Consider the following 24782-nt stretch of genomic DNA (forward strand, 5'->3'; position numbering starts at 1 on the left):
ACTATGTTTCAATTTTCTGTATCCCCCTTTTAAACATTGTAGCGAATAAAGAAAAATAAATATTGGAATGTCATGTTATCGTATAACAGTGACAACATATTAACATTAATTGTGGTTTCAAAAACGTTATAGCTACATTTCAACACAGTTATTAAGGGTGCGTTCGTAAATTCACTCTGGCTATCTACTCCGATTTCAGAGCACTCTCGTCTGTCTGCCAGAGGGCAGAATAACTGAGGAATTTATGAACCTGTTGAATATGACAACGTTGGCATAAAAAAAAAAAAACCGTTATTAAATTGTTGCCAGCAGCACAGTTACAGTCACCGACACTCTAGATAACATGAAAACAGCCTAACCAGCTCTGCTAGGGCGAGTAAAATGGAGTGAGGTGTTCTCTCATTTGTGTCTGGAAGTAGTTAGCCAACGTTAGCCAGTAAGCTTGGGTGCCTGACTTCCTTTGTGAGGTCAGAACGCTCGGATCAACCCTACTCCTCGGACAGAGCGTCCATGTGCGCTCTGAACGCTCCAAGAGCAAAACACTCTGAATTTACGAACGCCCAGAGTGCACTCTGAGCGCATTCAGGGACTCCAGAGTGACTTTACGGACACACCCTCAGCATTTGGCCATATCGCTGGAACTGTTTGTGTAGTTTTCTCATCGGGAAAATAATAATAAGTGGAACTGATTTGTTCCTTGTAAAAAATATGCTTAGTTAAATACATATATTTCCATATACATCATCGGTGTCAAATTTAGCAACGTTTTTGATTCTTGAACATCTCCCTTTTTCCTGTTTCCATAAGTCACCTGACACACTGAGCTCGAGGTCCTGAGAACAACTGGTTAGACGACAAACGGCTGCCCAAGTGACTTATTTCTGCTATTTAAGTTGGGAACTACGAGAGTTACCGTAGTGATAAGTGTCTTTTTGAGTTTACGTCGTTATTTGAGTTGTTAAACGATGGTTTCGTGTTTATTTTGCGGTCCCAAGTTGGCCGCCTGCGGTATTGTCATCAGCATCTGGGGAGTCATAATGCTGGTAATATAACTTGTAACTTGAAGTAAAGTGGTTTTAGTTGCTTATTATCAGTATGTGTACATTGTATGTGTACAGTGCTTGTTAAAATAATAGGTTATTGATAAGACAACCAAGAGAGTATGGTAATGTTGTTGTTTTTTTGCATCGCATATGCCAATGTGTGATCCCCAGCCCAGAAACATTACTAGCTAATTTATTACAGCTGAATTGTATAGCTAGCTATCTCTTGGGGTGCCTCATTAAGACATAGACAGACAGGGACTGATGGTGTTTGTTGTAGTCTTCTCCTACAGCCACTGACTATGTTTCTTGTAGTCAAATAAACTCTTTAGGTTTGAGAAGTTCCTCTTATGACATTCATATTCGTTGGAGTATTATGCACTGCACTGCTGATACAAGCAAAGGAAGCCATACTACTACTAAGTCATTTGCTACCTACCAATAATCACATTCTCTCACCCCATCTCTCTCTCTCTCTCTCTCTTGCTCTTTAGGCAATGTTGGGTATTTTCTTCACCACCCACTCTGCAGTGCTGATAGAGGATGTGCCTTTCAAAGAGGAAGACATGCACAACGAGTGAGTCCACACACACACGCATACACAGTCAGTCTCTGGACACGTGACTCACAGTGGAAGAATAGCTTCAGAAATGTCACACACTCAGGAGACACACAAACGTGGCACTAATGTAACATAGGGGAGGATACACAGTAGAGTAGTGTGTATATACAGGATGGTTCGGGGTCAGCTTTCTCTCCCTCAATCCTATCCTTATTGATTAGGGGAGGAAACTCAAAACTGACCATAGGAGGCCGGATGCTGTCGTTTCTTTTAAAGGAAAATACCACTCAAAGTATCTTGTTTTTATTTGTATTTTTTATTAGTCCACTGTTGATACAGTGCCAAAATGTTTTGAATGTCAGCGGTCAAGTTTTCAAGATGTACTATTTTCAAGAAGTGTCACTTGCCACAGCGATGCGTATTGCAGCAATCATGAGAGCACCAGCTGTTCCGGATGACTATGTGATCACGCTCTCCGTAGCCAATGTGAGTAAGACTTTTAAGCAGGTCAACATTCACAAGGCCGCAGGGCCAGACGGATTACCAGGATGTGTACTCCGAGCATGTGCTGACCAACTGGCAAGTGTCTTCACTGACATTTTCAACATGTCCCTAACTGAGTCTGTAATACCAACATGTTTCAAGCAGACCACCATAGTCCCCGTGCCCAAGGACACTAAGATAACCTGCCTAAATGACTACCGACCCATAACACTGACGTCTGTAGCCATGAAGTGCTTTGAAAGGCTGGTCATGGCTCACATCAACACCATTATCCCAGAAACCCTAGACCCACTCCAATTTGCATACCGCCCCAACAGATCCACAGATGATGCAATCTCTATTGCACTCCACACTGCCCTTTCCCACCTGGACAAGAGAAACACCTACGTGAGAATGCTATTCATTGACTACAGCTCAGCATTCAACACCATAGTGCCCTCAAAGCTCATCACTAAGCTAAGGATCCTGGGACTGAACACCTCCCTCTGCAACTGAATCCTGGACTTCCTGACGGGCCGCCCCCAGGTGGTAAGGGTAGGTAACAATACATCTGCCACACTGATCCTCAACACGGGGGCCCCTCAGGGGTGCGTGCTCAGTCCCCTCCTGTACTCCCTGTTCACCCATGACTGTATGGCCAGGCACGATTCCAACACCATCATTAAGTTTGCCGACGACACAACAGTGGTAGACCTGATCACCGACAACGATGAGACAGCCTATAGGGAGGAGGTCAGAGACCTGGCCGTGTGGTGCCAGGATAACAACCTCTCCATCAACGTGACCAAGACAAAGGAAATGATTGTGGACTACAGGAAAAAAAAGAGGACTGAGCACGCCCCCATTCTCATCGACGGGGCTGTAGTGGAACAGGTTGAGAGCTTCAAGTTCCTTGGTGTCCACATCACCAACAAACTATCATGGTCCAAACACACCAAGACAGTCGTGAAGAGGGCACGACAAAGCCTATTCCCGCTCAGGAGACTGAAAAGATTTGGCATGGGTCCTCAGATCCTCAAAAAATTATACAGCTGCACCATCGAGAGCATCCTGACTAGTTGCATCACCGCCTGGTATGGCAACTGCTCAGCCTCCGACCGCAAGGCACTACAGAGGGTAGTGCGTACGGCCCAATACATCACTGGGGCCAAGCTTCCTGCCATCCAGGACCTCTATACCAGGCGGTGTCAGAGGAAGGCCCTCAAAATGGTCAAAGACTCCAGCCACCCTAGTCAGACTGTTCTCTCTGCTACCGCATGGCAAGCGGTACTGGAGTGCCAAGTCTAGGTCCAAAAGACTTCTCAACAGCTTCTACCCCCAAGCCATAAGACTCCTGAACAGCTAATCATGGCTACCCAGACTATTTGCACTGCCCCCCACCCCCACCCCATCTTTTTACGCTGCTGCTACGCTGTTAATTATTTATGCATTGTCACTTTAACTCTACCCACATGTACATATTACTTCAACTACCTCAACTAGCCGGTGCCCCCGCACATTGACTCTGCACCGGTACCCCCCTGTATATATAGCCTCCCTACTGTTATTTAATTTTACTTCTGCTCTTTTTTTTCTCAACACTGTTTTGTTGTTTTATTTTACTTTTTTATTTAAAAAATAAATGCATTGTTGTTTAAGGGCTGTAAGTAAGCATTTCACTGTAATGTCTACACCTGTTGTATTCGGCGCATGTGGCCAATAAAATTTGATTTGATGGGGCAAGATACACTTTGCTTCTTGATAGTTCAATATCTCAAAAACTTGACTGCTGACATGCAAAACATTTTGGGACTGTATCAACAGTGGACAACAAATACCAAAATATCGTTTTTGAGTGGAATTTTCCTTTAAGTGTTTTGACTTACTTGCCTTGATTTATTACTTTAAGCTCCTTGTGGAGCAGAGGGCTTCAACAGTGCATCTCCAGCGTTTTTAGTGTCTTCGTTTTTCCAATTTGTGTCACATGTCCCCTTCCCACTCTTTGTCACCCCTTGACCTCTGTCCCCCTCTCTTTCTCCCACTCTCTATTACAGTCAAAACCCTCCCCACAACATCTACAACCTCTATAACCAGGTTGGATACAACTGTTTCATTGCAGCGGGTATCTACGTGCTGGTTGCCGCTCTCTCCTTCTGCCAGATTAAACTCAACCATCGCAAGGAGTACATGGTGCGCTAGCACCACCTACTGGACTGGCCATGGTACTGCAGCACTAACACCATCTGCTGGACTGGTCATGGTACTGCAGGCTGCAGCACCACCGCCTGACACTGTCTGGAGAAGAGTGGCTTTTTCCGTAAATGTTCTGTTTTAAATCTGAATGAATGGTAGCCAGGGTTGGGGCCGATTCCAGACAATTCAGGAAGTACCCTGAAATTCCAATTCCAATGAGGAAAATGTTGGATTGGAATTTGGTTTACTTTCTGAATTGACTGGAATTGAAATGGAATTGACCCAAACCCTGATGATAGCATTGTTATTGTCTGTCTGTGTCCTGATTCTCCACACTTATCCCAAAGTGTGCACTTGTACAGTCGCCATCATGGATTTAAAACCATGGGATTGATGTATGAATTGGCTAGAGGGAGTTTCCAGCACTCTTAAATCCATGGGCGGGAGTATACAAGTGCACATTTTGGAAGAAGTGTGGAGAATTGGGATTCAGCCTCTGTATGTGTATGATCAATATATTTGTTAATCACTAACACCTTGCTATTATTTATCTGCTGAAATCAAATCACCAGAGTTCTATTATTTCCTAGCTAGCGTCTTCAGAACTCGGAATAATAACTGCTTTATGTTAGTTCACTGTGCCCGTCTTCCCCTCAGGTAAAAAATCTCTCGAAATTTCTCAAATGATAGTTGTATTTGTTTGAAGCCTTAACTTGTTTAGAAGCTGCACAGAAGTTTGATCTGTGTGTTTTTAGAACTTTCTCCTAATCTAGTGTGCCTTTATTATGCGACAGAAGCTGTTCTTTGTGTGTTCTAGTGCTTCTCAGAATGTTCTATTCTAATCTAGTGCCTTATTGGACAGAAGCTGGTTTTTTTCTGCCTTCTCATGGACTGTTCACAGTCAGATCTTTGTTTTGGAAATCTCAAAACGTTTTGACGTTTGTCATGTAATAAATCCTGATTGTTGAGTAGTTTAAAAATAAAGTTTATTTGAGTAGGGACAGATGCAATAACATTGACACATAGCAATTTACGATGCATTTCACCATAACACGTTAGCTTGCACTAATTTACAGTGCCCGTCCCTAGATAGACAGTAACATGGTAAGAAAATCACCCAAGTGTATTAGCATAGTTACAGAACATTATCTTATTACATTATTATTAATGGTACAGGTAATAATCACAGTATATCTCCTTGTATCGACCAGTGTTGTTTGAGCCCCACACATTGAAGTCAAAAGAGAGGATAAGACTACACATAGAGGTCTACATGCTCTTCTCTATACAGCTGGGCAGTAGGAAGAGGTAAGGCACTTTAGACTGTTGGGAATGGGATGTTACCCATTGTCCATTGTTGTGGTCATGGTGATAAGACCCAATACGTCAAGTGATTGTGTTCTCTATAGCAGGGTTTCCCAAACTCGGTCCTGGTGCCCTCCCTGGGTGCACGTTTTTGTTTTTGCCCTAGCGCTACACAGCTGATTCAAATAAGCAACTCCTCAAGCTTCGACTATTTGAATCAGCTGTGTAGTCCAAGGGCATAAACCAAAACGTGCACACGGGGGGCCGTAGGACCGAGTTTGGGAAACCCTGCTCTACAGTGATGCTGTTCTCGATGCGGCTGGGTAAAGCAGCTCCAATCCCTGGTTTTAATCTATATAGTATGTATATATGGGCTATGTTATTACACTGTATGTATCAGTGAAGGCTCCTCAGAGGAGGAAGGGGAGAACCATCCTCATCAGTGAATTTCAGAAAAATATAAATAGTTGATTACAACACACTGTTTTGCAATAAAAGTCTACAGTAGCCTCAGCAGCACTCTGTAGAGTAGCACCATGGTGTAGCCAGAGGACAGCTAGCTTCCCTCCTCCTCAGGGTAAATTTACTTCAATACAAAACCTAGGAGACTCGTGGTTCTCACCCCCTTCCATAGACTTACACAGTAATTATGAAAACTTCCGGAGGTCGTCCTCCAACCTATCAGTGCTCTTGCAGCATGAACTGACATGTTGTCCATCCAATCAAAGGATCAGAGAATGAATCTAGTACTGAAAGCATAAGCTAGCTAGCACTGCAGTGCTTAAAATGTGGTGAGTAGACAATAGTTGAACAGTTTTGAGCAAATTAATTAAATGAAGGAGAAGCAAGTGAGCGAGAGAGAGAGCTATATTTTGTAGTATTTATTTTCTTAACTTTCACTTACTTAGTTAGTGAATGCAGTTAGCTAGTTTAGCCTACTCAAACACCCGGCTCAAACAGAGAGGGATGCTATGTTAGCTAGGTGGCTATGGCGATCCAACATTAGAACTCTTCCAAGTCTAGGTAAACTTTTGGTTCTATGTTATTATACAGAACAAAAATATAAACGCAACATGTAAAGTGTTAGTCCCATGTTTCATGAGCTGAAGTAAAAGATCCCAGAAATGTTCCATGCGCACACATTTTTTTGTTTACATCCCTGTTAGTGACCATTTCTCCTTTGCCAAGATAATCCATCCACCTGACAGGTGTGGCATATCAAGAAGCTGATTAAACAGCATGATCATTAAACAGGTGCACCTTGTGCTGGGGACAATAAAAGGCCACTAAAACACAATGCCACAAATGTCTCAAGTTTTGAGGGAGTGTAAAATTGGCATGCTGACTGCAGGAATGTCCACCAGAGCTGTTGCCAGAGAATTTAATGTTAATTTCTCTACCATAATCCTCCTCCAATGGCAGTACGTCCAACCGGCCTCACAACCGCAGACCACGTGTATGGTGTCATGTGGGCGAGTGGTTTGCTGATGTCAACGTTGTAAACAGGTTATGGTATGGGCAGACATAAGCTACGGACAACCAACACAATTGCATTTTATCGATGGCAATTTGAATGCACAGAGATACCGTGACGAGATCCTGAGGCCCATTTTCATGCCATTCATCTGCCACCATCACCTCATGTTTCAGCATCATAATGCACTGCCCCATGTCGCAAGGATCTTTACACAATTCCTGGAAGCTGAAAATGGCCCAGGCCTGCATACTCACCAGACATGTCACCGATTTAGCATGTTTGGGATGCTCTGGATCAACATGTACAACAGAGTGTTCCAGTTCCCGCCAATATCCAGCAACTTTGCACAGCCATTGAAAAGGAGTGGGACAACATTCCACAGGCCACAATCGAACCTGATCAACCTTATGCGAAGGAGATGTGTTGCGCTGCATGAGGCAAATGGTGGTCACACCAGATACTGACTGGTTTTCTGATCCACGCCCCTACTTTTTTAAAAAGGTATCTGTGACTAAATGCAAATCTGTATTCACACTCATGTGAAATCCATAGATTAGGGCCTAATTAATTTATTTCAATTGACTGATTTCCTTATATGAACTGTAACTCAGTAAAATCTTTGAAATTGTTGCAATTTTATTTTTGTTCAGTATATTATATAGTGATGCTGTTCTCGATGCGGCTGGGCAGGAGGAAAAGATAGGGCAGCTCTAGTCCCTCGTTCTGGGTCAGGATGTGTTCCTCTATCTCCTTCAGTTCCTGTCTGAACCTGTCAATCACCTCCTGGGCCTGGGGCTCTGTGAAGTACTGCTCCCGGTACTGACCCAATGGGACCTGAAGGAGGGAGAGAGGAGGAGAAGGAGGGAGAGAAAGAAAGAGAGCGTATAGGGTCAGTTTGGGCCTATCTACAGATGTACCAATGTGCTGTTGCCCTACGTCTGGGAATTCCGAGACTAGAGAGAAAAGACAAAATGGAGAAGGGAAGAATCCTAGCTGGAAATATTTACATTTAGCTATATGAATCTCTCTGGTTTTATTTTATAATTGAAAGTATAGGGAGTGTTCTTTTTTTTCACTGCGCCCGGAGATCAGAGTTTACCCATCTATGTTTATAACCAAAGGTGGGAAACAAACATGAAAGGAGGTGGGAGATGAGCGTTGCATTCAGTTTCATCCCATTTCATGCTATAAATGTGACCCACTGTTGTTTTAACTTACTGCGTCCGGTTGTGGTCGACCCAGGTGCCATGTGATCGCCATCTCCAAACATGTTTGGCTGACGTCTGGGAGGGTGTCCATGATCAACTCCATGGTAACAGAGTCCTTGTCGGTCGGGGGAGGGTGACGCATTGTACACGGGGTGTTGGGGACCCACGCACACCAGTCAAACTATGTTAGAGAGAGATGAGTAAGTTAATGGGGGGGGGGGGGGGGGGGGGGGGTGTGGACGTGTTTAACTATTCTTGTGGGGACCGAAGTCCCCACAAGAATAGTTCATGAACAAAAATTTTACCAACTGGGAACATTTTGTTAGTCCCCACGAGGTCAAATGCTAATTCTAGGTGGTTTAGGGTTAAGGTTAGAATTAGTGTTAGAATTACGTTAAGGGTTAGGGTTAGGAGCTAGGGTTAGTTTTAGGGTTAGGAGCTAGGGTTAGGTTTAGGGTAAGGGTTAGCGTTAAGGTTAGGGTTAAGGTAAGAGTACAGGTTAGGGTTAGGTTTAGGGTTAGGGAAAATATGATTTTGAATGGGACTGAATTGTGTGTCCCCACAAGGTTAGCTGTACAAGACTGTGTGTACAGTACCTGTCCATTGTTGGTGGCTGCATGCTGTGCTGAGCTTGTGAAGATGGCTACACTCAGCAATGTGACCAGTTCTGTTTTGTTGTGTAGTTCCCTGGACAGACCTGAGGAAGAGAAGAAAACATTAGTCAGTATTACCCAGTACTAAATCATCATGATCAACTAAGGGTCAATCTGTAGCGTGGAAGATCTGCGTTGCAGCACGGTTGACATTTAAAGGTAATTTCGGATTGTGCGACATATTGCAGCGTTTACCGAGAATGCAGTCTCCACAAACACGGTAACGTTGCCTTTAAATGTCAACCGCGCTACAATGCAGATCTTCCACGCTTACGGGTTGAATTGAGTCCTGAGTCTGAGGAGGTGGGGGTAGTGGTGGATGACTGACCAAATTTGGGCACATCAACGAAGCCCTCCTCAGCGATGTCCTTTATCCAGGCCTGCAGCTCAGTATCCTCTGTTACATCCCTGTCATTATGGTAGTACAATGACACAATCCCTGAGACAAAACTGGGTAGAGAGGTAGGTAGGGAGAGAGAGGGGGAGGGAGGGAGGGAGAGAGAGGGGGAGGGAGGGAGAGTGAGAGAGAGAGGGAGGGGGATGGAGGGAGCGAGAGAGGTAAAGTTTACAGTTAATTTGTATTGTTTATTTCGCTTTTGTTTATTATCTACTTCACTTGCTTTGGCAATGTTAACATACGTTTCCCATGCCAATAAAGCCCTTAAATTGAAATTGAATTGAATTGAGGAGGGGGGGGGGAGAAAGAGAGAGGGAGGGAGATCAGAAAAAGGGAAACAAACAGTGAGGTAGAAATAAAGAGGGAGAATAAAAGGGAAAAGGCTAATTCAAGGAAATAAAAGAGAAAAATAGTTAAATAGCTTATTTTCCCGATGTGTATCTTTACATATCCAGATTTCAGGCCTGAAGACCACGTCCCCTCCTTGCTTTCCTACTGCAACCTTATAAACCATGTCTCTGTGGTCATAAAGAAGTGACCATGGGTATTATACCTGTGTATGGCGTCCCACAGCATCAGGCTGTACTCTCGGTAGAAGTATTTTCTGAGCTTGGTGGCTCCACGCTGTTGGAAGTCCCAGTAGGGCTGGAGAGAGCGGTAGGTCAGGACCTTGTACTCATTCTGGGCTAGGACCAGAAGGCCTTCCCCTCCTGTAGACACCACCTGGAGGAAGAGAACTTCATCATCATAAAGTATACAAACTACATACTCTTGTCTATTCCAAAACTATTCTATGTTTTTGACCACATTCAAAAACTGTTTCTTTGTTGCTGCATCAATACAATGACTGTAAGTCGCTTTGGATAAAAGCGTCTGCTAAATGGCATATTATTATTATTATTATTTACAACAATATAGGGTCAGTTGGGCCCTCAAGACACTGGGGTCCTGTGTGGCTCAGTTGGTAGAGCATGGCGCTTGCAACTCCAGGGTTGTGGGTTTGATTCCCATGGGGGACCAGTACGAAAATGTATGCACTCACTACTGTAAGCGTCCGGTAAAATGTAAACAAGGAATAGAATGGTAAGGCTGACATACCCTTTTGAAGATGCCGTCGGCTGAGAGGAGCTGAGTGCGCCCCCTGCAGTTGATCTCCAGAGTGTAGCGCAGGTGAGGAGCCAGGAGCTACAGTAGAGACGGAGAGAGGGGTTAGACAGCAGCACACTCCACTCCAACCCCCCAGGAGCCACAGTAGAGACGGAGAGAGGGGTTAGGCAGCAGCACACTCCACTCCAACCCCCCAGGAGCCACAGTAGAGACGGAGAGAGGGGTTAGGCAGCAGCACACTCCACTCCAACCCCCCAGGAGCCACAGTAGAGACGGAGAGAGGGGTTAGGCAGCAGCACACACCACTCCAACCCCCCAGGAGCCACAGTAGAGACGGAGAGAGGGGTTAGGCAGCAGCACACTCCACTCCAACCCCCCAGGAGCCACAGTAGAGACGGAGAGAGGGGTTAGGCAGCAGCACACACCACTCCAACCCCCCAGGAGCCACAGTAGAGACGGAGAGAGGGGTTAGACAGCAGCACACACCACTCCAACCCCCCAGGAGCCACAGTAGAGACGGAGAGAGGGGTTAGACAGCAGCACACACCACTCCAACCCCCCAGGAGCCACAGTAGAGACGGAGAGAGGGGTTAGACAGCAGCACACACCACTCCAACCCCCCAGGAGCCACAGTAGAGACGGAGAGAGGGGTTAGACAGCAGCACACACCACTCCAACCCCCCAGGAGCCACAGTAGAGACGGAGAGAGGGGTTAGACAGCAGCACACACCACTCCAACCCCCCAGGAGCCACAGTAGAGACGGAGAGAGGGGTTAGACAGCAGCACACTCCACTCCAACCCCCCAGGAGCCACAGTAGAGACGGAGAGAGGGGTTAGACAGCAGCACACACCACTCCAACCCCCCAGGAGCCACAGTAGAGACGGAGAGAGGGGTTAGACAGCAGCACACTCCACTCCAACCCACACACACAGCTCCCTACCTTATAGACTGGATGGACTGCAGGTAGCTGTCGTAGCGTAGCCACACAGAACACCTCCACCACCAGGTGAGTTCTCAACAGGTGGGACAGGAGCTGGAACACCTGGAACTCTGAGTGACGCACCCAGATCTTGGCCAATAGCCAGGCCAGGGGCGGGTCTTTGGGCAGGAAGATGGGAGACTCCAAGCCAGGAGTCTGCCCTAGCTGGGGAAGAGGAGGGAGAAGATAACGTGTCTGTGTTTAGGGGTTTACTATCCTCGTTGGGAGCATGCTCACAACGAATTGAGTCTGTGCTGAGGGCAAAAAGGTCCTCTGTAGCTCAGCTGGTAGAGCACGGCGCTTGTAACGCCAAGATAGTGGGTTCGATCCCCGGGACCACCCATACACAAAAATGTATGCACGCATGACTGTAAGTCGCTTTGGATAAAAGTGTCTGCTAAATGGCATATTATTATTATTTATAATGTTTTGTATACTCAGTGTGTGTGTGTTTGTGTTTGTGTGTGTGTGTCCAGCCCTACCTGTATGGCGATGGGTATGAGTCCCTGGTCTGGGTGTTCATACAGCAGACAGAGAGGAGCAGCGATGTACTGTTGTTTCCCTCTGATTACGTTGGTAGGAACACCATCCATGATGGCATAGTCTACCAAGTAGATGTTACCCGCCTAGAGAGAGCAGAAAATATGTAGAGGCGGTTGAGGCTAGGGTTAGGGTTGAGACTAGGGTTAGGGTTGAGGGTAGGGTTATGGTTGAGTCTAGGGTTATGGTTGAGGCTAGGGTTAGGGTTGGGGTTAGGGTTGAGAATAGGGCAGTGGCGGCTCCTGAAAAAATTCTCAGGAGGGGCAATTTTTCTGATGATTTAGGTGACCTACACACATTTAAAAAAAAGATATGTCCAGCAACAACATGAAGACAGGGGCAGCATATAAGTCAATACCAGAAGCATTTATTGACTGATCTCAAAAGTGTTGGCTTACCAGGGTTGGTGGAGCCCTCAGTTTCATCTTTGCCTCGCAAAGCTAACTCAAACACTCCGCAAAACTTCACACACTGGATTAGCCGGCTGAGGATGTGGCGGTTCTTGCTAATGTCGTAGTAAATATATTTGTTATAGTGAATATGGAATATGATATGTTGAGTAAAATGTTGTGCTAAGATCTATTTAGGTCAGGAGCTGGTTATAAGTTCTGTTCCTATCCAATAACAATGGACAAAAGGGTCCTATCTTGTCAGCCTTGTCAGCAGGTGGCCAAGGACAACACCCACGCCATAGGCCTCTCAGTTCTTCCAACTCACGAGTTCTTGCTCTGAGGACACACACACACACAAACACACACACACACACACACATCATCACTGTTAAACACACACACACACACACACATCATCACTGTTAAACACACACACACACACACACAAAAATCCCCTCTCTTAGGCTGAACATTTGAAGACAGAGAACCCGACTCAAAGCCAATGCAACAGTGACAGTAGCCTGGAGGTGACCTCGCCCAACTCATCAGGACCAATCAGAAGATCAGAACTACTAGATTGAACCTACTTCATTTATTGCATAAAATGTCTGCACACAATGTTTCGGGGCTCTCTTCAGATAATAATAATAATAATAATAATAATAATATGCCATTTAGCAGACGCTTTTATCCAAAGCGACTTACAGTCATGCGTGCATACATTTTTGTGTATGGGTGGTCCCGGGGATCGAACCCACTACCTTGGCGTTACAAGCACCATGCTCTACCAGCTGAGCTACAGAAAGTGGATACTCATGGATGCGCATTGCAATTGTAAAATGTCAACACAATTGGAGACACCACGTCATTTTTGGAGACATGTTATTGACAGTAAACTATTGTAGATGCGACTGCTAACTAAATAAAACATTTTAGCTGGCTAGCTAATCATCTTAGCTAAATGTGGGGCAAACAATTCAGTTATTTACCGTTAATTTGAGGGATTGGGGTGAAATAAATCAAGTTACATAGTGATACTTTACGATATACTGTATTGACAATATCGCAATATTTTAGCGCTAGTTGGCTGTACCTGCACCAAAACACCATTATTGTTCCTTCATAGCTTGTTCTCAATCTTTTCACATTGGGAGCCAATTAGTTTTCAGCACTTTTATTTCCATGACTGATCAAAACTCGTTCTCATGGCTTTCTGATCCCTCTGCAACAGACATATGGTGCGCAATAAAATCACAGTATCGAATCGCAATACGTATAGAATCATGAGACTCGCAATGCTGATGCATATATCTTATCGTGAGGTTCCTGGCAATTCCCAGCCCAAGTTCATTTGCCACAACAAATCTCTTCGCTAGCAAACGCTAATATTTTGGTAAGTGATGCAAATAGTGAACTATGTAGGGCCAGGATGTAAAATATATGTAGCTGCAGCAATTTCTCTTATCTGATATGGTAAGTAATGGGGCTTAATTTATAGCTTATAGTTTGACGAACGGGTCCGTGAACGCGATTCCAGATATATTTACCTCTGAATAAACTGCCTTTATTACACCATATCCACATCCAGTAAACTTGTGATTATCAACACTAACCTCATCGTTGTGGCGGCGGACAGCTAGCCTGTATCCCTCGTCATCCAGTTGAGTGAGTGGCAATGTCTTTTTTCGTTCGTACCAATTTTTGGAAAATCCTCGGGTGTAGGACTTTCCGCCTTTAGTAGAAACCTGTTGAATTATTAAATTTGGTCTGGGAGGTCCTAATTGTTTCGTTGCCAATTTATCTTAATTTGTTCGCCGACAAAAAGGAACTTCTTTCAAAGACACAATCGAGTTGGACTGAAGCCTAGCCATTTTGATAGTAGTAGTGAATTGATTGAGGCTGCTACCTGGTCTTTTCTTAGTTACGTTCATTCGTGGTTACGTTATGTATGACGAAAGCGCGTAAGTGCAAGCCCACAGACACCCATAGAGAATGTATTGAAAGCTTTGAAATGTGAAAAAAAATAGATTTTACATGACAGGCTATGAGAGACTTCTGGGCGATTTTCAACCTGACTGAAATCGCCCAAAAAACGGGCGGGGCCATTTGAAGCACGACTTTAGCCTGATTTGACATTTAGTGGCTGTCAGATCAGACGTGAACACTGATAACTGCTGTTGCCGTGATATAATTTTTTATAAATTTATTTAAAAAATATATACTTTTTTTGTTTTTTGTTTTTTTTATAATTGATTAGAAAAAAAATCCCTTCCTTTTCCCGTTTGGCAGTGCGTCGCCCATATCGCCCTATTGAACAAGCCGTCCCTGGAATAGGGTTATGGTTGAGGCTAGGGTTACGGTTGAGGCTAGGGTTAGGGTTGAGAATAGGGTTATGGTTGAGGCTAGGGTTAGGTTTGAGGGTAGAGTTAGGGTTGAGGGTAGAGTTAGGGTTGAGGGTAGAGTTAGGGTTGAGGCTAGGGTTAAGGCTTGAACCAGGATATGGACATGAAGCTAGGATTAGAGTTAGGGTTAGTATAGGGTGCCATTTGGGACACAGACAGAGAGACAGAGGGGCCCCACCTTGAGTTCCTTCTCCAGGGTGGTCCTGGGGGTCAGCGAACCCTGCACCATGTCTCCAGAGACAGGGAAGTTTCCCGGAAGCTCCTTGCAGCGCTGGATCATTCTGGGGTTTGAACCGTTCAGACACTGGTACCCGAAGAACCAATCTTCCTTCCAGTGCTCCATACAGTACTCTGGAACCATAGGGAGAATCAATTAATCAATCAATCAATCAATCACAAAATAAAAAAGTACTGTCTGAATAAACCATTCTTAATATACCAATCTCCATTAATATATAATGGTAAAGACAGAGAAGGCTTATACATACAGATGTAGGATCTTCATTTGACCAGTTTGCTACAGCAGGAAAATAATCCTGCAGCAACAGGAAATGTGAATTATTATGTGGACTATAATTCATGGAAATGTTTTGTAGGGGTTGATACATTTTTAATTAGGGCAAATCAAGTCTGACATTTTAAAGTGGAATAGACCGAACTTTAGAATACTTTTTTAAACCTTGAATACGCTACAAGTTTGCATTTACTGCTGTGCAGAAAAATTCTAAGCAACAAAAGAGTGATCAAATTAAGATCCTACATCTGTAATGTGAGAATATTAATAATGGAATATATATTGAAGGAGAAACAATTGTTTAATCAAATATTTAAAATACTAAATACTGACTCAGTTACACACACTGGTGTTGCATTACTCAAGAGGCCTCACTTCCCCAATGAAACAGGAAGAGACAGCTATAAAAAGTGTTGGCCTATACTCTATGAGCAATAGCACCTCTAACGTTAATATACTAGTATGTGGACGCCTGCTCGTCTAACATCTCATTCCAAAATCATGGGCGTTAATACGGAGTTGATCCCCCCCTTTGCTGCTATAACAGCCTCCACTCTTCTGGGAAGGTTTTCCACTAGATGTTGGAACATTGCTAGTGGGACTTGCTTCCATTCAGCCACAATAGCATTAGTGAGGTCGGGGCACTGATGTTGGGTGTTCCAATTCATCCCAAAGGTGTTTGATGGGGTTAAGGTCAGGGCTCTGTGCAGGCCAGTCAAGTTCTTGCACACCGATCTCGACAAACCATTTCTGTACACTTCACAACAACAGCACTTACAGTTGACCGGGGCAACTCTAGCAGGGCAGAAATTTTACGAACTGACTTGATGGAAAGGTGGCATCCAATGACTGTGCCACGTTGAAAGTCACTGAGCTCTTCAGTATGGGCCATTCTACTGCCAATGTTTGTCTATGGAGATTGCATGGCCGTATGCTCGATGTTGTACACCTGTCAGCAACGGGTGTGGCTAAAATATCAGAATCCACTAATTTGGCCATGTAGTGTATAAGTAGAAACAGCAGGTTCATCACTACTGGGTCGGCACATCGCCGATACTGCTTTTGTTCTAACAAGAGAGGGAAAGGCCTCCCACTGAGATAAGTACCTATAGGCATTCTATTGGCAGTGACATTCTCTGTAGTGATGCGCGGGTTGACTCATAAATATTGTGTGGCTGAAGGGCGGGCGGGTTGAATACTTTGGCCAAGTAGTGTACCTGTAGCATGACATACCACAGTACCCATAATGCTCTATTCCATAGTGTATTTCTGTGCCACTGTACTATACCAGCTATGGGGCTCCTGAGTTTCCAGAAGCATCGTTTGAAGTCATCCAGATCGTCCCATGACTTCCCGAACCTGATGGCTAGCTTCTTCAGAGACAGCTCTAGAAGACTGAGAGAGGGGGGAGAGGGGGAGGGAGGGAGGGGAGGGGGTGGGTGGAGAGAGGGAGGGGGAGGACGGGGGGAGAGAGGGAGGAAGGGAGGGGGAGAGAGGGGGAGGGAGGGAGGGGAGGGGGTGGGAGGCGAGAGGGAGGGGGAGGACGGGGGGAGAGAGGGAGGGGGAGAGAGGGAGGAAGGGAGGGGGTGAGAGGGGGAGGGACAGAAGGGTGGGAGAGGGAGGGAGAGAAAGAGAGACATACCACAAGAAAGACCATTTTCAAACATATTTTCTTAAAATGAGGAAGCTACTATATTAGGCAATGTGGGAAAGCCTACAATTTGGCTAGGGCTTGGGGGGGTGGGGGGTCTGTATGTATGTATGTATGGCTCACGCGTAGTGTAAGGAGCCCTCAAAGTCGCTCCTCTTCTCATTGTCGAAGCGAACATCCTGATGAAGGTCTGCCTCGTTCTTGGCATCGATACACTTGGGAATCCCAGGAGCCCATGCAACCCATCTGGATAAACAACAAACAAACATAACCGTAAGAACTTGGCTCAGTTTCTGGAGGGATTGGAATTGAGACAGGTGTGTGCAAAAGTGTGTGTATTCGTATGTCTGTACATGTGCACATACTGTGAATGGATGTGTGTGTGTGTGTGCATGTGCATGTGTGTGTCTCTAACAACATTTCTGTAATGTAGCTGACCTGTATATCCTCTGTCTCTCCTGCAGTTCTGCTTTTCTGTGAGCCAAAAGCTGAGGAGAGGTGTCGTCTCAGAGTCTCTTTGCTGAAGGAGAGAGAGAGAGAGAAGCGAGAGAGACAGAGAGAGAGAGAGAGAGACAGAGAGAGAGAGACAGAGAGAGAGAGAGAGAGAGAGAGAGAGAGAGAGAGAGAGAGAGAGAGAGACAGAGAGAGAGAGAGAGAGAGAGAGAGAGAGAGAGAGAGAGAGAGAGAGAGAGAGAGAGACAGAGAGACAGAGAGAGACAGAGAGAGCGAGAGAGAGACAGAGAGAGAGAGAGAGAGAGAGACAGAGAGAGAGAGAGAGAGAGAGAGAGAGGAGAGAGAGAGAGGAGAGAGACGAGCGAGAGAGAGAGAGAGACAGAGAGAGAGAGAGAGAGAGAGAGACAGAGAGAGCGAGAGAGAGAGAGAGAGAGACAGAGAGAGAGAGAGAGAGAGAGAGAGAGAGAGAGAGAGAGAGAGAGAGAGAGAGAGAGAGAGAGAGAGAGACAGAGAGGGAGAGCGAGAGAGAGAGAGAGAGAGAGACAGAGAGAGAGACAGAGAGGGAGAGCGAGAGAGAGAGAGAGAGAGAGACAGAGAGACAGAGAGAGACAGAGAGAGCGAGAGAGAGACAGGAGAGAGAGAGAGAGAGAGACAGAGAGAGAGAGAGAGAGAGAGAGAGCGAGAGAGAGAGAGAGCGAGAGAGAGCGAGCGCGAGAGAGAGAGAGAGAGAGAGAGAGAGAGAGAGAGAGAGAGCGAGCGAGAGAGAGAGAGAGACAGAGAGAGCGAGAGAGAGAGAGAGAGAGAGAGAGAGAGAGAGAGGAGAGAGAGAGAGAGAGAGAGGAGAGAGAGAGAGAGAGAGAGAGAGAGAGAGAGAGAGAGAGAGAGGAGAGAGAGAGAGAGAGAGAGAGAGAGAGAGACAGAGAGGGAGAGCGAGAGAGAGAGAGAGAGAGAGACAGAGAGAGAGAGAGAGAGAGAGAGAGAGACAGAGACAGAGAGAGAGAGAGAGAGAGAGAGAGAGAGAGATAGAGACAGAGAGACAGAGAGAGAGACAGAGAGAGAGAGCAGAGAGAGAGAGACGAGAGAGAGAGAGAGAGAGAGAGAGAGAGAGAGAGAGAGAGAGAGAGAGAGAGAGAGAGAGAGAGAGAGAAGAGAGAGAGAGAGAGAGACAGAGAGAGAGAGAGACAGAGAGATAGAGACAGAGAGACAGAGAGAGAGACAGAGAGACAGAGAGAGAGAGAGAGAGACAGAGAGAGAGAGAGAGAGAGAGAGAGACAGAGAGAGATGACTCACTCGCATGTACATCCTTCTCTAACCTCTATTTGACCTTCAACCTTTGTTTGACCAAATCTAGGATCAGCTTTCTCACCCCAAAACCCAACCTTTATCACAAAACTGACTTGAGATCAGTATCTTGAAAGGCAACCTCTTTCTTTTACCATTTACCTGTGCCTTCTTGTAGCTCCACCTTGACGTTTCCTATGAGCCAGCGGTTACAGGGGAAGGTGAGGGCTGTCCCACCTCCTGGTGGCGCCACAGTGACATAGAGACAGAACCAGTTATCCTCTACCCAGTACCTCTGTTTCTCCAGACGCACCAAGATGACACGACCCAGAGGAGCCGGGCTACACACCTTGTATTCATCCACCTGGAGGGGAGGGAGGGAGCGAGAGAGAATTTATACTGATCCTTTTGTGTGAGAGAGGAGGGTTGGGAGCATGAATGCACACACACACACACACACACACACAGTGCTGCCATACTCACCGCTCCTCTACAAAAGTCCAGTCCAGGGTTATCCAGTATTGTTCGCTCACTGTTTCCATTCTCTCCCATAAGAGTAATGTAGATGTAGTTATTGGTGCCTGAATACTCTGATGTGCCTGTAGCAACTGTCACAGTATACTCCTCCATCTGAAACACGCACACAGTGGAAACATTGACTGAATTGTTTTATGACCTCCAAAAATGACAAAACATTGTCACCACATCCATTTGGCAACTTGGCATGCGATGACCTGTCGTATTGGAGGAATGAGCCTACATCTGTGTGCCTGTCAATTCTACCAAGTAACGAGGAGTCTAAGGACATGCATGTACGAGTAGCCTACACCAGGCTACTCGTACATGCATATGTCAAGCTCTTAAATCATCTTGACATATGAGGGGACAGATTGAGTAACTTATAACACTTTTACTATGTGTATTATACCAGGTAGGTACACTCAGCACCCCTATCAGGAAATCCAGGTAGGTACACTCAGCACCCCTATGATGACATCCAGGTAGGTACACTCAGCACCCCTATGAGGACATCCAGGTAGGTACACTCAGCACTCCTATGTCTCTGTGAGGGACTGTGAGCTGGGAAAATGCATCCCCAGACTCTTACCTCACTTTAAGCTGATGTTTGCACCTGTGCTTTTAGATGTTTTTGTTTTTTTACAGTGAGTAGTCGGTCCAGCTCTTTCCTTACAGTAATATCACTTATTAACTTAGTCTGCTTCCAAAATGGCACCCTATTCCTTATGTAGTGTACTACTTTTTAACAGGGTTTGGTCAAAAGTAGTGCACTATATAGGGAATAGGGTGCCATTTGGGAAGCAACCAAAGAGTGTTTCCAAGTAGTCCCGTATTGCTCAGTAGGTAGAGCATGGCGCTTGCAACGTCAGGGTTGTGGTTTCGATTCCCACGGGGCACCAGTACAAAAATGGATGCATTCACTACCGTAAGTCGCTCTGGATAAGTGTGTCTGCTAAAGGACTAAAATGTAAAAATGCAGTGTAACTCTCATGTCACAGAACAGGTTTTGTTTGCCTCATGAGGAAAACTATGATACAGTGTGGGTGGTGGTATTTGACTCATTTCTCTCTGCCTCCTTCTTTCCACTCCTCTCCTCTTTTGACCTCACCCTCTCACCGTCCCCCCCTACTCACAAGGCAGGCAATACGCTTGACCTCATCTTCACTAGATGCTGTTCTTCTACTAATCTCACTGCAACTCCCCTCCAAGTCTCCGACCACTACTTTGTATCCTTTTCTCTCTCCCTCTCCTCCAACACTACTCACTCTGCCTCTACACAGATGGTAATGCGCCGTCGCAACCTTTGCTCTCTCTCTCCCGCTACTCTCTCCTCTTCCATCCTATCATCTCTTCCCTCTGCTCAATCCTTCTCCCTCCAATCTCCTGATTCTGCCTCCTCAACCCTCCTCTCCTCCCTTTCTGCATCCTTTGACTCTCTATGTCCCCTATCCTCCCGGCCGGCTCGGTCCTCCCCACCAGCTCCGTGGCTTGATGACTCATTGCGAGCTCACAGAACAGGGCTCCGGGCAGCCGAGCGGAAATGGAAGAAAACTAGACTCCCTGCGGACCTGGCATCTTTTCACTCCCTCCTCTCTACATTCTCTTCATCTGTTTCTGCTGCTAAGGCCACTTTCTACCACTCTAAATTCCAAACATCCGCCTCTAACCCTAGGAAGCTTTTTGCCACATTCTCCTCCCTGCTGAATCCCCCCCCCCCCCTCCCTCTCTGTGGATGACTTCGTCAACCATTTTGAAAAGAAGGTTGACGACATCCGATCCTCGTTTGTTAAGTCAAATGACACTGCTGGTCCTGCTCACACTGCCCTACCCTATGCTTTGACTTCTTTCTCCCCTCTCTCTCCAGATAAAATCTTGCGACTTGTGACGGCAGGCCGCCCAACAACCTGCCCGCTTGACCCTATCCCCTCCTCTCTTCTCCAGACCATCTCCGGTGACCTTCTCCCTTACCTCACCTCGTTGATCAACTCATCCTTGACCGCTGGCTATGTCCCTTCCGTCTTCAAGAGAGCGAGAGTTGCACCCCTTCTCAAAAAAACAACACTCGATCCCTCTGATGTCAACAACTACAGACCAGTATCCCTTCTTTCTTTTCTCTCCAAAACTATTGAGCGTGCCGTCTTTAGCCAACTCTCTTGCTATCTCTCTCAGAATGACCTCCTTGATCCAAACCAGTCAGGTTTCAAGACTGGTCATTCAACTGAGACTGCTCTTCTCTGTGTCATGGAGGCTCTCCGCACTGCTAAAGCTAACTCTCTCTCCGCTGCTCTTGTCCTTCTAGACCTGTCTCCTGCCTTTGATACTGTGAACCATCAGATCCTCCTCTCCACCCTCTCCGAGCTGGGCATCTCCGGCGCGGCTCACTCTTGGATTGCGTCCTACCTTACCGGTCGCTCCTACCAAGTGGCGTGGCGAGAAGCTGTCTCCGCACCACGTGCTCTCACCACTGGTGTCCCCCAGGGCTCAGTTCTAGGCCATCTCCTATTCTCGCTATACACCAAGTCACTTGGCACTGTCATATCCTCACATGGCCTCTCCTATCATTGCTACGCTGATGACACACAACTAATCTTCTCCTTTCCCCCTTCTGATAACCAGGTGGCGAATCGCATCTCTGCATGTCTGGCAGACATATCAGTATGGATGACGGATCACCACCTCAAGCTGAACCTCGGCAAGACGGAGCTGCTCTTCCTCCCGGGGAAGGACTGCCCGTTCCATGATCTCGCCATCACGGTTGACAACTTCGTTGTGTCCTCCTCCCAGAGTGCGAAGAGCCTTGGCGTGACCCTGGACAACACCCTGTCGTTCTCCGCTAACATCAAGGCGGTGACCCGATCCTGTAGGTTCATGCTCTACAACATTCGGAGAGTACGACCCTGCCTTACACAGGAAGCGGCACAGGTCCTAATCCAGGCACTTGTCATCTCCCGTCTGGATTACTGCAACTCGCTGTTGGCTGGGCTCCCTGCCTGTGCCATTAAACCCCTACAACTCATCCAGAATGCCGCAGCCCATCTGGTGTTCAACCTTCCCAAGTTCTCTCACGTCACCCCGCTCCTCCGCACACTCCACTGGCTTCCAGTTGAAGCTCGCATCTGCTACAAGACCATGGTGCTTGCCTACGGAGCTGTGAGGGGAACGGCACCTCCGTACCTTCAGGCTCTGATCAGTCCCTACACCCAAACGAGGGCACTGCGTTCATCCACCTCTGGCCTGCTGGCCTGCTGGCTCCCCTACCTCTGCGGAAGCATAGTTCCCGCTCAGCTCAGTCAAAACTGTTCGCTGCTCTGGCACCCCAATGGTGGAACAAGCTCCCTCACGACGCCAGGACAGCGGAGTCACTCACCACCTTCCGGAGACATTTGAAACCCCACCTCTTTAAGGAATACCTGGGATAGGATAAAGTAATCCTTCTACCCCCACCCCCCCCTTTACTCCAACCCACCCACCCCCCCCCTAAAAAAATAATAATAATATATATATATATAAAATATATAATTCAATAAAAAATAAAACATTGTAAAGTGGTTATCCCACTGGCTATAAGGTGAATGCACCTATTTGTAAGTCGCTCTGGATAAGAGCGTCTGCTAAATGACGTAAATGTAAATTGTATTAAACAATAACATTGAAGGGTTGCACAATCCCGTGTAGGCTTTCTTCAGAATTTACTTCAACAGTGGAGTAAATGAACACCCACATACCTTGGTACGGGTATCATTTCAATTCTATTATAGCTAACACCCAAGGTTCACAGAAGTTATATTTGGCTTGGGGAGACAATGATATCACACCTTTGTGTAGGTGTTATTGGTGTTCTATTATAATAACATTTTAAGGGTAATCCAATCCTTTAGGCTTTAGGATTTACTGTGAGAGTTGAGCCAGGTAGCTAGTGGATAAACTGGAACAGTGGCTCATTGGGAAATACATAATGGCCTCAAATTGCCCTTAGAATTAGTGCTATACTGCGTGGTTTTGAGTATGGCTTGTTCCAAAAATAATGAACAAAAGGCAGCATTCTAAACTTCAGAACATCATTGCCACATTCCCTGTCCTACAACCTGACCTCAAAGACTACCATCACAGACTTCTGCTTTTCAGCCATAGAGATGCAGATAGATATTTATGACGCCAAACATTGCCATAAAGGGAATTACTGTGTGCTATTGTGTGTGCCATGTTTAAATGACAACATACTGCAGATTCAAACACTCTGTTAAGTCAACCATTCGGATGCAGGTAGTTATTTACGACACTATACGGTCTGGTTTAGTCTCATACACCACAATAAGAGCAACGACTGCACTTTACATAACTACACTAGTAAGAACTACTACAGTACAATCTCACATCTATGTGTATACTCTCACTGTTCTCCTCAAATGACTGAACAAAGAGGATTTAAAGTTCAAACCGTTCAAAACGTTCTATACTTTTCTACCTTGCATTTCAGTATGTTTCTACCTTGCATTCCCTTAGGTAAAAACCTAGTCCACAGTCCTTACTGAATCTACTGCAGACAATAATGCGTTCATTCATATCCACATGAGTGTACAGAAGTTTGTTCACCAGACATTTAAAAGGTAAAAGGAATAACTTACCTCAGTGCTGTTAGTGAAAGGAACAGAAAGTCCACTGTCTCTACTAACGTTTCTCTTTCCCTCTCTTTCTTTCTTTCTCTCTCTCTCTCCGGTTTGTTTCTGTGTCAGTAACTCTTACCTTCCTCTCCGTCCCCCCTTTCCTCACTCTCTTTCTTTGTGTAGTGTGCCAATGTTCTTCTCTCCGGAGCACCTTCTCTTCTCTCCCTCTCTGAAATCTGGCAGACAGTTAGCTGGTTCACACTACTGTGCACCGATTCAGTCGTCTAACTGCAATCTGCTGTGTTGCAAACATCCTCTCTGATGAGACCACCTCTCTCTTTCTCTCTGCCTCTCTCACTACCTTTTCAAAACTAATGATTTGGCTTCTCTCCCTTTCTCTCTCCCCCTCCCTCCCTCTCTCACTTTGTTTATGTCTACACACCCCACTTCCTCTGCTCCCCCGTCCCCTTGCTCACTCTAGCACAAGGAAGTACATCAACTTCAAATGAGTCCCTACAGACAGATAAGGTAGACGATAAATCACTATCGGAGAGATCATTCAAAACCTGCAGTCCTCAGTTTACACCTACATACAATAGTTTACACAGTATGATGTTATATATAATAGCGTATTAGAGTGTAATATCAGATGTCCTTTTTAGACAACCCCTGTAGAGAAGTCTAATACTGAGAAGAAAAAAAGGAAATGCATTCAGAGAAAATATGTTCTCACATATGTCAACAAGCATCCTGTCAGTCACTCTGCTAAAAGCTTCTATGCACAGCCTGGACGTCACATGGGCAACGTAAATCCAGAACACTACCATTAGTATGATACTGTGTTATCTTTCGTGTGGATGTATTAATTTGTGGATGTCCATCATCCATTTCATATGATATGTTAGGAATTTCAACTCGTACAATATGTGAGGAATTGCAATTCGTACATGTTCCGAATTCCAAATTGTTGGGGCTAACGTTAGCTAGGCTTGGGGTTAAGGTCAGGTGTTAGGTTAA

General features: G+C 45.8%; 1 protein-coding gene and 1 pseudogene across 2 annotated transcripts; one reads left to right on the plus strand and one right to left on the minus strand.

Annotated features, from left to right (window-relative positions):
* Window positions 1–587: 587 nt before the first annotated feature.
* Window positions 588–5252, plus strand: LOC311113175 (ribonuclease kappa-A-like). The gene is made up of 3 exons (XM_084156358.1): window positions 588–1043; window positions 1538–1620; window positions 4143–5252. Exons 1-3 carry the CDS (start codon window positions 966–968, stop codon window positions 4285–4287), a joined length of 306 nt encoding a protein of 101 aa, XP_084012484.1. The 5' UTR covers window positions 588–965; the 3' UTR covers window positions 4288–5252.
* On the minus strand, window positions 5251–24087 carry LOC311113174 (polyunsaturated fatty acid 5-lipoxygenase-like; annotated as a pseudogene). The gene is made up of 15 exons: window positions 23905–24087; window positions 19126–19272; window positions 18805–19006; window positions 17347–17428; window positions 17032–17154; window positions 16546–16652; window positions 14922–15094; window positions 11892–12035; window positions 11371–11574; window positions 10420–10506; window positions 9875–10044; window positions 9253–9374; window positions 8868–8968; window positions 8282–8452; window positions 5251–7897 (listed from the first exon to the last, which is right to left on the minus strand). The product of its transcript is annotated as a polyunsaturated fatty acid 5-lipoxygenase-like (transcript).
* Between the last annotated feature and the right edge of the window lie 695 nt (window positions 24088–24782).

This window comes from Coregonus lavaretus (genome assembly GCF_964263955.1).
Source record: "Coregonus lavaretus genome assembly, chromosome: 39".
NCBI lineage: Eukaryota > Metazoa > Chordata > Actinopteri > Salmoniformes > Salmonidae > Coregonus > Coregonus lavaretus.

What these genes read in the sequence shown, in the direction of transcription:
- LOC311113175 (XM_084156358.1), top strand. Translation starts at nt 966, where the DNA reads ATGGTTTCGTGTTTATTTTGCGGTCCCAAGTTGGCCGCCTGCGGTATT. An exon ending in TCTGGGGAGTCATAATGCTG is followed by an intron (nt 1,044 to 1,537) that starts GTAATATAACTT and finishes CTTGCTCTTTAG; the next exon opens with GCAATGTTGGGTATTTTCTT. An exon ending in GAGGAAGACATGCACAACGA is followed by an intron (nt 1,621 to 4,142) that starts GTGAGTCCACAC and finishes TCTCTATTACAG; the next exon opens with TCAAAACCCTCCCCACAACA.